The sequence below is a fragment of the Globicephala melas genome, chromosome 20 (genome assembly GCF_963455315.2).
Source record: "Globicephala melas chromosome 20, mGloMel1.2, whole genome shotgun sequence".
NCBI classification, from domain to species: Eukaryota; Metazoa; Chordata; class Mammalia; order Artiodactyla; family Delphinidae; genus Globicephala; species Globicephala melas.
The window spans coordinates 34,078,203-34,092,698 of NC_083333.1; the positions used below are offsets into that span (position 1 = coordinate 34,078,203).

Here is a 14,496-nt window from a genome sequence, read left to right on the forward strand (position 1 = left end):
CAATGTTTCATGTCTTCTTCTTTCTTAAAAGAAAAATCCAAACAGCAAAATTAATTTGCCCTTCATGGACTGTGCCCTGCTGGAAGCTTTCCACAGGTGCCCCGAGAGGAAGGGGTTCTTGGAGGAGGCTGAGCCCCGCCGGACTGTCTCTGCCACTGCAGAGGGAGGCTCTCAGATAACAGGTGGGGGATAGTTTCCTGGAGGCCACACCTGAAACTGTCCCGCTTCCCAGAGGGATGGCCCATGAGCCCCCTCCTCAAAGCCCAGAAGCCAAGTTGAAACTGGTGTCCCCAGGACAGGGCCAGTTTTTCCTGTTTGTCCTGTTTGGGTACCCCAGGCAGCAGCCAGAAACCCAATATGCCAGAGCAGAGGGGGAGAGCAGAGGAGGGAAGGTAAACAGGAGACCCCAGGCAATACCATTCTGGGAGAATGTGGGGGCAGGGACACTGGAGGGGGCTGCAGACAAGAGCTGGATGGCCCAGCGCTAAGACCCTAAACACGTCCTCACCTGGTTCCAGAACCCTGCTCCCGCCTCCTACTCGGCGTCCTGTGCTGGAGGTACCTACCGCCACCTTTGGATGCTGGGTGCCCCAGGGCTCACCTCCTTGGGCGGTCTCTCCCCTCACAGTTAATGCTGTCCCCACACAGAGCTCATCTTCCAGCTCCAGCTGCTACCTCTGCTGAAGACTCTCTCCATGGTCACCTCTCACGTGTCATGTGCAAATAAAGGCCCTCCATCGACCCCCGAAACCTCGTGCTTCCCATTCAGTAACAGGCAGTGTCGTTCTTCCAGATGCTCAGGCCAAACTGCAGTGTCACGCTCCACCTGGCTCTTTCTCACAAACCCCACATCCATCCTTGATTTCTTGCTGCTCTAATTTTATGATGTTTCCAAATCCACCACTCCTGTCATACGGCAGCACCACCCGGCCTCCTGCTGGTCTAAGCTACTTCACCAGGGCCCGGATTACGGTAAAGAGCCTCCCAACCTCCCCTGCTGTCTTCCTGCTGCCCACAGTCTTGTTCTTCACCCTCAGCCACCGAAAGACCTAGTCATAACCTTCTTCTCTCATCTCATTTAGAATGAAATCCAAAGTCTTCGTGACACTCAGGAGGTCGGCATGCCGTAACCCCATTGTCCCCTCTATCCTCATTGCCCTGCAGATACTCTGGACTCTGGCTCCCCTCAGACAAGCACCCCTACCTCAGGGCCTTTACACATCTGCTAGAAAGCTCTTCCCCTAGGCATGTGCACGGCTGGCCTCACTTCATTCACACCAAAGCTCATCTTACTTGCTTGCCTATGATCTGTCTCCTTGCAAGAACCAAAGCTCCCAGGACACAGGGGCCTCATTTTCCTCCTGCTTCCCCAGCACCTGGGGTGATGGCTGGCACATAGTAGGTGTTCAGTAACATGAGTTATGAATAAATTAGTGAGTGGGGATGCTGCCAGCCACGACATCTGGAGACTGTGTCCTGGCTGGAGGGGTGTGTCCTGAGCCACACCCTCTGTTCTGGACAGGTCCCCAGTGAGCCCCCGCCCCCACCTAACTACACAGACCACCCAGCTGCTTTCACTGACCTTCGTACATGAAGCCCCCCCTGGCTTCTTCACAGACCCTCTTTTCTTCCATTCAAACCCTTCTTCTACCTCCCGGCCAAGCTCACTTAATTGTCCAAGCGGCTGGAGGACACTGCGTCACTGCTGTGTCTAGGGGGAGTATGGGGGAGCTCTGCAAAGGGGCTAGTGTTAGACAAGTACCAGCTCAGGGTAGAGTTCCATGCACCAGCGCCCTTTTCCAAAGGGTAGGGGGTCTTCCCTGTTGCACCTGGTGGGTGGTGGGTGGTGGATATTGACCAGGCAACAGCGAAGTTCCTCATTTGTCCTGGCCTCACTGGTGGAGATGGGACCCCCGTGGAACTGACTGCCTCAGGTGTTCTGTGCGCCCCCCCCACCCCTTGCCCTGGTGACTTGCTGTATCCAGCAAGCAGGAAGCAGCTGCCCCGTGCACAAAGAGCAGAGCTTTCCTCTGCAGTGAATCCTGGCGGGCAAATGCCAAGGGGGCACTCCTGCCAGCCTGGGTGCTCAAGGGTGATGAGCTGAGTCCTGCCGCCCCAAGGACACTGTGTGCTACTTAGGCCACTGACACTGGCTTCTGCACAAACAGCACATCGTGGGCATTTCATTACTGTCCAGTGGGTGCATTACTGTCCACTGCACCCCAAAGTGCCAAGTTCCTGGAGCCTGTTGGAGGGTTTGTCCTCTTCCGTGTGTGCCAGCCATAGTTCCAGGAGGAATACCGTGCAGCCTGGCGGGTACAACGTAGGGAAAGGGATTTGCATTTCCAGCCAATCACCCACCGTGCACCAGGCCCTGTGTGTGTGAATGATCTTGTGTGTCAGAGACCCCAGTGCCCCAAACGGAGCCCCAAGGCACTAAGTCCTCAGCCAGAATCCTACACACAGCCGCTGGCCACACCCCAGTGGTTGGCTGCCCCTGTTAAAACCACTTCCAGCTCCAGGCTCAGAGCACCTCGCTAAGGCCAGGGGTTGGGGTCCAAAGCCATCCCTGTTGAAGCTCATAGCAGGAGGAAGAAGAGAGCGAGAACCAATAAACCAAAGCAGCAGGCAAACACAACTAAGAGCTGTAGCACAGACGGAGCGCACGGGCCCACCCGGCTTTGGCGTGATTCAGAGACCGGCTTTGCTCTTCCCTCTGCTGCCACCCAGCACCCCCAAAGAGAGGCCGACCCGCAGCCAATCAGTTCCCTTCGACCTCAGCTCAACATTGGGGTGGGGGGAGGCAAGCAGCCCTTTGAGAATCTGCTTAAACGTGGGAAAAGCTTTCTTCTCAGGAAAATGCACGTGCCCAAGTTTGTGAAAACATCTGTAGGGGTACTCCAGGGATGCTAGGTAAAGAACTCCCTTTCAGAATCTAAATTTTAGATGAGGAGTGGTGTTGTTTGTACTCTATGGCCATCGAGTCCTTGATTTCCTGAGGCCCAGGCGTGAAGAGCAAAACCTCCCAACTGAAGGCACCTGGAACCAGGATGTGGTCAGAGGGTGACAAAGCTTCCTGGGCTGGGACCAAAACAGAAATCCAAGAACAGACCCCTGATTCTATAAAAGCATATTTGATGTACTGGGGGCACTTCAAATCCATGGAAGAAAGGGCAGACGACTTTAGAAACAGTGTTGGGATGAGTGCTTGCTAGTTCAGCTTTTCCTCCTTAACGAACCACCCCGAATCTTAGTGGCTTAATGCAATCAGTTATTTGCTCGTGATTCTGTGGGTGGACAATTTGGGCTTTGCTCAAATAGGACAGTGACTTTGCTGGCTTCACCTGAGCTCCCCCGACCCTCTTAGTAATTGACACATTCCTCAAGCATGCAGCAGGTTAATGCATGTTCAACAAGCATGCAGCAGTTTGTCTCAGGCGCCTTCAAGCGACAGCTACTCTCCAAAGAGAGATCAAGCAGCCAGGGAGATCAAGTCCCATTGCACAAACACTTCTGTGCATCACATTTGTACCATTGCCTAAAGCAAGTCACGTGGCCAATCCCAGATCCAGGAGTGAAAAGATGGACCCCATCTCTTCATGAGAGAGGAGGCAAAAAGGCACGTGAGAGGGTCTCGAGCAATTTGTGGTCACGTGTTGTTTGCAATCTACCATACTTAGCCTTTTGAGGAAAGAATTAACTTAGAAACTTGCCTCAAATAGGACATTCACCAAAATGTACTCCCAATTGGAGTAAAATTTAAATATAAAAAATGAAACTGTGACAGTATTTGAGGACAGTATTGGTGAATATTTCTATGTCCTTGGAGGAGAAAAAACCCTTATGGTGAAAAAGTAAAAGTCAGAAACCATAAAGATAAAGTTATTTTGGCATGCATTCTTTTTTTTTTTTATTTTTAGCTGCATTGGGTCTTCGTTGCTGTGTGCAGGCTTTTACTAGTTGCAGTGAGCCGGGGCTGCTCTTCGTTGTGGTGCGCGGGCTTCTCATTGCGGTGGCTTCTCTCCGCTGTGGAACACTAGCTCTAGGTGCGTGGGCCTCAGCAGTTGTGGCACACGGGCCCAGTAGCTGTGGCTCGTGGGCTCCAGAGCACAGGCTCAGCAGTTGTGGCACACCGGCTTAGTCGCTCCATGGCATGTGGGATCTTCCCGGACCAGGGCTCGAACCCTTGTCCCCTGCATTGGCAGGTGGATTCTTAACCACTGTGCCACCAGGGAAGTCCCAGGTGTGCCTTCTTAACAATTAAAATTATTCTTTTAAAACATCATGAACAAAATTAAAAGCCAAAATATAAATTGGAAAATTATTTGCAACACAAGTTTCAGAAAGAACGATTTAATACCCTTTATATTTTGAGAGTTTATATCAGAAAGAAACGGCAAATGACATGATCAAATCTTGATAGAGGACATGGAAAATAATCACCAGCATTTTGTATGTTTTCTAAATGAATAAACAGCCAACAACACAAGAAAATATGCTCAACCCACTCTTAATTAAAGAAATACAAATTAAAACAAGGTGCCATTTTCACTTACTGAGTTGGCAAAGAGTTTTGTTTTGTTATTATTTTTTGTTAATAGGCAGTGCCCAGTATTATCAGTAAGTGATAGTGAGTAAAGAGGAGCTCCTGAACTAGGTCCCTCTGAGGATAGAGATCTCCTTGGTCCAACTCACAGATTCATTCCTTCAACCAATGTTATTGAGCACCTACCATGTGCTGGGCACAGCCTAGACTCTAGAGCCTCCACTCAGAAGGTGACATTTGTGCAAAGATCTGAAAGTGAGAAATGAGCCGTATGGCTATCTGTGGAAAAGGTCTCCCAGGCAGAGGAAACAGTGACATGAGCCCTGAAGATCCAACACATCCAGGGATCAGCCAGGGCCCAAGGGGCTCACGTGGAGCAGCTGAGGTAGAAGGTTAGGAGGACGTCAGAGGAGGTGGGGCATGGTGGGGCCTCTGCACGTCTTGAGGGCCCTCACGAGCACCACATTGGCTTTTATTCTGAGTGCTGTGGGAGCAGAAGGGGAACAGGTTGACTTGGGTGTTAGCAGATCCCTCTGGCTAGTGCGTTGAGAATAGACTGGGGTGCCAGAGTAAAGCTTCTGCAACAACCCAGGTGAGAAGGGATGGTGGGCCCTGAGTAACTGGTGAGATGCAAATAAGTGATCAATTCTGTATGTGTATTGGAGCTCACCAGGTAGGATTTCCTGATAAACTGGATGTGGGGTGGAGGGAAAGAGAAGATGACTCCAAGGTTCTGGCCTGAACAACTAAAAGGATGGAGCTGCCCTCCATGGAGATGAGAAGCTCGGAGGAGCAGGTCTGGGGAGAGTATTGGAACTCAGTCCTTGTCACGGATGTTGGAGTGGCGATGTTGAGTGGCAGGTGGACCCATGAGCCTGAGGTCACCTTAGCTGTGGTAACTTGATCTTGGAATTCCCAGCCTCCAGGATTAGGAGAAATAAATTTCTGTTGTTTCTAAGCTCTTTGATATCCAATTTTTTGTCTTCTTGATTTGACAAGGACTGAAAATGATGGAGTGACGCTTCCCCTCCTATTATTTTTTTGATTTCTTTTCATTGTTTTGCCTTCAGTTTTGGAATATATATATATATACGTATATGTATATATATACAAATTGATGAATATTGTATCCATATTACATATAGTAAATGTTAATCATTAAGAAATTAATTATTTATGGACTTCCCTGGTGGCACAGTGGTTAAGAATCCGCCTGTTAATGCAGGGGACATGGGTTTGAGCCCTGGTCTGGGAAGATCCCACATGCCACGGAGCAAATAAGCCGGTGCACCACAACTACTGAGCCTGCACTCTAGAGCCCGCGAGCCACAACTACTGAGCCCACGTGCCACAACTACTGAAGCCCGTGCTCCGCAACAAGAGAAGCCACTGCAATGAGAAGCCTGTGCACCTCAAAGAGTAGCCCCCACTCACCACAACTAGAGAAAGCCTGTGTGCAGCAATGAAGACCCAACACAGCCAAAAATAAATAATTTTTTAAAATAATAAATTTATTTTTAAAAAGGAAATTAATTATTTGGAATTATATTTTGACCCTTTTATTTAACAAATATTTCTAGAGCACCACCACATTTTGGGGCATTGTCCTAGGCCCTATGTCTCATCAGCAAAGTGCCACAGCATTGACTCTGCACTGCACTCTCCCATTTTTTTCATCGTGATAGTGTCACTGATGGCATACTTTCTCCATATTCTGTACCTTATGCCAGTTTTGCTATTTACGAAGCTATTTGTGATCAACTCTGAGGTATCATCTGCTTCTATGCCCTATGCCTAATTTTATGTGAGAGTATGTAATGCTTGCCATGTAACCTTCCTATAAATCGCAAAATATGTATTTTTAAAACTTTTTATGATAAAGCAGTAATTCTAATTCATGGTAGAAATTTTGGGAAATATGGAAAAACATGTAAGATAAAAAAAATTTTTTAAAGCCTATGATCCCTGCAGCCCAAAATAGTATTTCCTCCTGGTATTTTTTTCTATATATACTTTAGTGCATTTTCCAACTTTTGCATAATGGACATGCTGTCGCATTTGAAACCAGAAAACAAACATTTGCAGTTACAGTAGGGTTCTGTCATGCTCTTTGCAGGCTTGGCCAGAGAGAGGAAATGAGAAGATAAACAGCAGGATAGGTCTCCCCATTGTCACTGCTGCAGTGGCTCTGAGACGGAGACTTGATTGTTCTCAGGGGCTGCAGTACTTGGTGGGTCTGCTCCGCTGCACGTTTTCACCCTGCATTCCAGGCTGCCTGAGCTCTTGGCAGATTAAAAACAAACATAGCTGACATCTGGATGGTTTTGAAGTGTCTGCTGAGAAATGCCAAATGTGACGTTCACTCAGAATAATTCCTTAATGTTTTCTAATACCTAGTTCCTCGTTCCATTTTCCCCCGAATCTCAAAAATATCTTTTTACAATTTGTTAGAAACAGTATCCAAAGAACCACAGCGTCCTCTAATGTCTGTAACATTTTACACTGTCTTTCCTTCCCAGGGCCTGTACGGTCGGGCGCGGGGAGCCCTCTGTCCTGCGCACACCAGTCCCCAGAATCTAAGCGCCGGCCAGCGCCCCTAACCTCGGAAGCAAGCTTCAGCCTCCATCAAGAGCACCGCAGAAAGGAGCAAGCGTCGGTGGTTACCATGGAATTCCAGCGTGCGGCTCTGATTAGCTGAGACACCTCCCGCTCGCCCACTCCGCTCCGCGCCGGGGGAGGGATACCCAGAGGCAGAGATTTCTCGGGGACTTCTGGGAAAAAGTAAGTCCTAGAGAACGAAAGCGGAAGCGGCGCAGCCCGAGGCCTTCTGGGAGTCGCAGTTCGTCGTCGTCAGGCGCTTTCGGACCCGCCGGCGGAGCCGCTTGGTTTCACGTGAGGTCCGTGCGGACTGGGGCCCTGCTGCCCCACCTCGTCTCCGGCCGGGAGCAGCGGGCGCTCGGCGCTGGGGCCTGGCGGGGAGTGGGACCCCGGGTTCCCTAGAGGCCGCGGAGGCCCAGGGCATTCCCTGTGCCGAGGAAGAGCGGAGGTGGAAGGAGAAAGAAATGTCAAGAAGAGAACTGCTTAAAGGGAAACTAAACCGAGCCAGAGTTTCCTTGCTGTGACAGCACATTGGGTGCAGTGGGCCAAAATTTTAATCTCCGGACTGCAGCCTGCGACCCCTAGACGGTGAGCCTTTGCTAAAATGTTTGCTTGAAGACCCGAAATTTGACTTGAAACAATTGTTTTTTGGGAGGACTTGTGGAGGACTCTTGCATTTATCCATACACTATAATCTACACCTTTCCAAGATTTTCTGTTCTTAACACTTGCTGAAAATTATTTGAGTATGCAAACCTTGATTTAATTAAGAAAGCAAAGTATTGGCTTCCACAGTTTAAGTGACCATTCATTTGGGATTCTCAGAAGTTTGTATTTGTGAAAAAGAAAAAGGAACAGTTCTCTAGTGCCTTACCTCTCTTTGTACCAGAACATCTCTTATGTTTATGATTGGTGAAAATGCTGTTGCCTCTAGTTAGTGATTCTACCCAAACGTTGACTGTGATCTTAGATCACCTTATCATACTGCCCTTCTGTTTTCAACCAGTCTGATAACACCTCCCTCTAAGGCTCTGTGTGTGTCTTCTCTAGTTTTGTGTCTTGTTTTTTGTGTTGACTGGAGGACAGTAAGTCTTTGTCCTTCGACACAGACTTTTGGGAGACTCAGATTATATCCTTTTAAAAACTGATAGCGCTAGTGCTTTAAAATTTTCAAAATATTTACGTGATGACAGTTTTGATTTTGTTGCATATTTTCTTTCCCCATGAGCAGAATTCTCAGTTTCTAAAATGTGTCTCAGCCCAGGAAAGAATTGTGGAGATCCTGTGAGATGCTGAGGTCTCCAGAGGCACTTATTCAGATGAGGGATAATCTGTGCACTTTAGGGGTGAATGTTTAGGAGGAGTGGAATCTCTAAAATGTTGTCCAAGGAGCTCTCCTTAATGCCTTAAATTCTGCTATTCTGTTCAGAGTTGGACCTTCTCTCTTTTTTTCTTTTTTTTTTTGACATGGAATATGTTGGTTTTTTTTACCACAGTGAGAAACCTTACATTTATAAGGTTTCTCCCCAGTATGAATTCTCAGATGTTGAACAAGAAATGAATTTGCAGTGAATGCTTTTCCACAAACTTTACATTTATAGGGTTTTTCTCCAGTATGAGTTCTCTGATGTTCAGTAAGAGATGAACTCTGGATAAATGCTTTTCCACAGTCATCACACATATAAGGTTTCTCACCGGTATGAATTCGTGTACGGATAAATGCTGTTATTCCTTTGTACATTGCTTTATCAGGTGCTGTTTTTACATTCTTCAGTGGCTTCTCTCCATGTGCTGTAGCTCTGCCATTTCTTCTTGTCACACATTTTCTTTTTTTCTTTTTAAATTTATTTTATTTATTTATTCTTGGCTGCGTTGGGTCTTTGTTGCTGCCTGTGGGCTTGCGGGTTTTCTCTAGTTGCGGCGAGTGGGGGCCACTCTTCGTTGCGGTGCATGGGCTTCTCATTGCAGCAGCTTCTCTTGTTGCACAGCATGGGCTCTAGGGGCGTGGGAGTCAGTAGTTGTGGCATGCGGGCTCAGTGGTTGTGGCTCGCGGGCTCCAGAACGCAGGCTCAGCAATTGTGGTGCATGGGCCTAGCTGTTCCGTGGCATGTGGGATCTTCCCGGACCAGGGCCTGAACCTGTGTCCCCTGCGTTGGCACGCAGATTCTTAACCACTGCGCCACCAGGGAAACCCCTTTTTTTCTTTTTTTTAATATGTATTTATTTGGCTGTGGTGGGTCTTAGTTGCGGCAGATGGGCTCTTCATTGCAGCATGTGGGATTTTTTTTTTTTTTTAGTTGTGGCATGCGGGCTCTTAGTTGAGGCATGCTGTATCTAGTTCCCCAACAAGAGATTGAACCCAGGCGCCCTGCATTGGGAGTGTGGAGTCTTAACTGCTGAACCACCAGGGAAATCCCTGTCACACATTTTCTAATACTGCTATACATCCCCTTCATTATTTGTCTTTTGACTACGTACCTGTCCATTCTCTCATTTAAGCTCTGTTTAGTCTCCAGATTACTGTGGTAGTATAGTGGACAAAGCCTAAGTTCTATTTCTGACCATCTCATTAATAACTTCTGTATCTTTAGGTTATAATCACATAACCTCTCTAGTTCTAAACTTGTTTATCTTTAAATGAGAAGGTTAAACTTTTACATCTTTAAAACATTTTTTTCAGCTTTCAGACTCTTTGTGACATTGCCTATTGGGCCAACTTCTTTCCTACCACTTCTGCCTCTACTTAACTCTACTCCATTGACTTATTATTTTCCCAGATTACGAGACTGTAAATATGCATTCTAATTTTTAGTAAGGTTATTTATTTCCTCCTGAGTTCAGTTCCTGTAATCCCAACACAGAAAATATGTTTTTATAAATGTTTTATTCCCCTCAGATTTGAAGAGCAGAGCAGATACCAAAGAGAAGACCATTAGAATATACTTTTGAGTGAGCAGTTCCATCACTGTCATCATGGAAAGGCTCAGAGGGGATGTGTTCAAAGAGTATTTATTTGAAGAAACCTGTGAATATGAGGCCAAGGTAGAAAAGCAAAAGGAGTACTCTATAGACAAAATTTCAAAAAAATCTGTTGCCCAAACCACTGGTTTTCAGCAAATAATAGTTGGCCATGAAGAAATATCTTGTGAGGAAAATGGGCATACTTTTAATGAGTTTGAGAGAGGTTTTGATCTAAGATCTAAACTTATCCCATGGAATGTTACTCATTCAGAAAAGAAACGACATATATTTGATCCATTTGGGGAAAGTGTCAAATGGAACTTATCTCCAATTAAAAGTCAAAGAGCTTCTAAAAAGAAAACTTATAATTGTAGTGACTGTGGAAAAATTTCAGTGACCGTTCAAACTTTTTTCGTCATGAGAGAATTCATACTGGTGAGAAACCTTATAAGTGTGATGACTGTGGAAAAGCATTTGTCCAAAGTTCATCTCTTACTGAACATCAGAGAACTCATACTGGAGAAAAACCCTATAAATGTAAAGTTTGTGGAAAAGCATTCACTGTAAATTCATCACTTGTTCAACATCTGAGAATTCGTACTGGGGAGAAACCTTATAAATGTAATGAATGTGGGAAAGCCTTCAGTGACTACTCATCCTTTATTCAACATCAAAGAATTCACAGTGGAGAGAAACCCTATGAATGTATTAACTGTTGGAAGTCCTTCACTGATATCTCAACTCTTACACAACATCAGAGAATTCACACTGGAGTGAAACCCTATAAGTGTAATGATTGTGGGAAGGCATTTAGACGAAGTACACACCTTACCCAACACCAGAGGACTCATACTGGGGAAAAGCCTTATAACTGTAATGAATGTGGAAAAGCATTCAGTGCCCACTCAACCTTTACACAACACCAAAGGATTCACACTGGAGAAAAACCCTATACATGCAGTGAATGTGGGAAGGGCTTCCCTGAAAACTCATCCCTTATTAAACATCATCGAATTCATACTGGAGAGAAACCTTATGAATGTTGTGAATGTGGTAAAGCTTTTAGCCAGAGCACTCATCTTATTCAACATCAGAGACGTCATACTGGAGAGAAACACTTTAAATGTGATAAATGTGGAAAAGCGTTTGGTAACAGTTCAATCCTGATCAGACATCAGCAGTTTCACACTTTAGAGTCATCCTAATGATACTACAGTTTTGTGGACTACTTCATCCTTTCATGAGCCACTCTTACTTTTTGGTCATATGTCTCTTACCCATGCCACCCACTCTTGCTTACAATTAGAATTTCTAGGAATGTTGTATTCCTGGGGTAAAGTAAAACATTACATAATATTTTAAATTTAAGTTTCCCATACTGACGCTGTTTTGTTAGGTGCATAGAGATTTAGATTGTTATGTGTTCTTGGAGAATTGGCCCTTTTTTCATACTTTAATGCCCCTTCTTATCCCGTAGTATCCTCCCTGTTCTGAAGTCTGCTCTGTCTGAAATTAATAAAAGTTACGTCAGCTTACTTTTGATTAGTGTTAGCATGACATATCTTTCTCCCATCTCTTTACTTTTAACATAATGTTTGTTACTGTTTTCTATTCTTTGTGTTTTTGTTTCCTTTCTTCCATCTTTTTCTACCTTCTCCCTCCACAATTTTCATCAAAAGTAGGCTATGACATCCCAAAGCACGAGGACCATCGGATGCTGCATGCGGTGGGGTGTGGGGGTCAGAAGGCACCTGAAGGTAAGAGTACCTCCAAACCTCACATTTGAAGTGTAGACTCTTTTCACAGTGGCTGTCCTGTGGCAGGATATTTTGCTATTAATTATAAACAAATACATAATTGAGCATTTTATGATTCCATTGTATCTCTTGTGGTACATTAATTATATGTCTTTTAAAAACATTTTATTGGTTGCCTTAGAGCTTGCAATATGTATTTTAAACTAAGTGCACCTTTAAGTAAAATGACACTGCCTCACATGTAATGCAGGTACCTTATATCAGAAGTATTCCCATCCTTTGTGGCATTGCTGTCATTTGCTTTACTTGTGCATATGCTATCACCCAATCACCCAATATGTTGTCATTATTATAGCTTTAAATAAACAATTATCTTTGAGATTTAAGAATAAGAAAATATGTTTATTTTACCTTCCTAAAATTTCCTCACTGACGCTCTTCATGTCTTTTTTTTTTTTTTGGCGGTACATGGGCCTCTCACTGCTGTGGCCTCTCCCGTTGCGGAGCACAGGCTCCAGATGGGCAGGCTCAGTGGCCATGGCTCACGGGCCCAGCCGCTCCGCGGCATGTGGGATCTTCCCGGACCAGGGCACAAACCCGTGTCCCCTGCATCAGCAGGCGGACTCTCAACCACTGCACCACCAGCGAAGCCCTTCATGTCTTAATATAGATCTAAGTTTCTGAATAAATAAATTTTCTTCTGCCTGAAGAACTTCTTTTAACATTTTTAAGGACGGGTCTGCTAGCAATTAATTCCATTGGTTTTTGTTTGAGAAAGTATTTCTCCATTACCTTTGAAGGATAATTTCACTGTATGTAGAATTCTAAGCTGGTGAGGGTTTTTCTTTCAGCACTTTGAATATTTCATTCCACTTCTTGCTTGCTTGCAGGTTTTCTGATGTGAGGTCCATTGTGATTCTTATCCTTGTTCCTCTATAGGTGTATTGTATTTCTCTGGCTTCTTTCAAGATTTTCTCTTTGTCTTTTTTTTTTTTTTAAAGGTTGAATATATGCCTAGGAGTAGTTTGTTTGTGTTTTATCCTGCTTGGTATTTTCTGAGTTTCTTGTATATAAGAGTTGGTACTTGTCATTCATTTTGGAAAGTTCTCAGTCATTATTACTTCAAATATTTGTTCTGCTCAGTTTTCCCTTTCTTCTCCTGGTATTCCAAGTACATATGTATTTCTTTTTTTATATATATAAAAATCTCCTTTTTAGGGCTTCCCTGGTGGCGCAGTGGTTGAGAGTCCGCCTGCCGATGCAGGGGACACGGGTTTGTGCCCCGGTCCAGGAAGATCCCACGTGCCGCAGAGCGGCTGGGCCCGTGAGCCGTGGCCGCTGAGCCTGCGCATCCGGAGCCTGTGCTCTGCAACGGGAGAGGTCACAGCAGTGAGAGGCCCGTGTACCGCAAAAAAAAAAAAATCTCCTTTTTATTCTTTTTCAATTAAATATTCCTATAAATGCTAAGCAGTACATACACACAGAGCCAAGTTCTAAAGAACCAAAGAGTCATCCCTAGGTGCCAGAAAATAAGAAAAAACTCAAAGTCACAGCTGTAAGGGGGAAAGGTGGTACCAATAACCACAATACTATGTTTTCCCATGGGGTGCCATATCAGCTCTAGACCAGAGTGATGGAGACTGAACTTTTAACGACACAAGGATTAGGTATGTTCTAGTGCTGCACAGGTACAAAGCTAGAAATTTCCTCATAAAAACGATTTGTTCTTTGAATCTGTCATCCCTCTTATGGCCTCCATTGTTTGTGATGAGAAGTCAGATGTTAGTCTTATTGGGGTTTCTTTGTATCTGACAGGTCATACTTCTCTTGCTGTTTTCAAGATTTTGTCTTTGTGTTTCAGTACATATGTATTTCGTCTTTAATTTTGGCCCACAGTTCTTGGATGTTCTGGGTTTTTTCCTTCTTTATTTCTTTTTGCATCTCAGCCTGGAGATTTCTATTGACCTATTGACATTGATTCTTTCCGTGGCCAAGTTGAGTGTACTGATGAGCTCATTGAAAGATTTCTTCATTTCTGTCACTGCATTTTTTTCCTAGCATTTCTTTTTGATATTTTCCAGAGGCTCCATCTCTGCTAACATTACCTGTCTGTTCTTGCACATTGTCTCATTTTTCCACTAGTGCTCTTAATGTATTAATCATACTTACTTTAAATTCTCTGTCTGAAAATGCCAGTATCTGTACCCTATCTTAGTCTGGTTCTGATGCTGGCTTGGTCTCTCCACAGTGTGCTCTTGCCTTTGGCGTGCCTTGTAATTTTTTTGTTGAAAGCTGGACATGTTGTGTTGGGTAATAGGAACTGAGGTAAATGGGTCTTCAGTGTGAGGTTTCATTTACTCTACTAGGAGTTGGGCTGTGTTTAATGTTTGCTGTAGCCGTAAGTGTTGGAGGCTTCAGTGTCCTCTGGTGTCCTTATTTTTGCCTCTTGTTGTCTTTAGGTTTCTCTAGAAACTTTTCTTACATAGAGTCTGAGTCCTGGCACTCTCCCCGTTGTAATCCATTGTTCGTATACTGGAGCCTGTTGATGTGGTGGTAAGCCATTGGGTAGGGAAAGCATTCTGTAATCTAATAATTAAATCTCAGTTGTTTATAGTGAGTCTGAGTCCCTGGGCT

The 14,496-nt window shown here is 45.0% G+C and overlaps 1 protein-coding gene across 1 annotated transcript; it reads left to right on the forward strand.

Moving 5' to 3' along the window:
- Positions 1–7,353: 7,353 nt before the first annotated feature.
- Positions 7,354–11,758, forward strand: LOC115845455 (zinc finger protein 135-like). Its single transcript, XM_030843415.3, is given in 3 exon segments — positions 7,354–7,732; positions 10,041–10,490; positions 10,493–11,758. Coding segments are annotated over 2 exon segments (1,191 nt in total). The 5' UTR covers positions 7,354–7,732; positions 10,041–10,117; the 3' UTR covers positions 11,311–11,758.
- Positions 11,759–14,496: the final 2,738 nt, after the last annotated feature.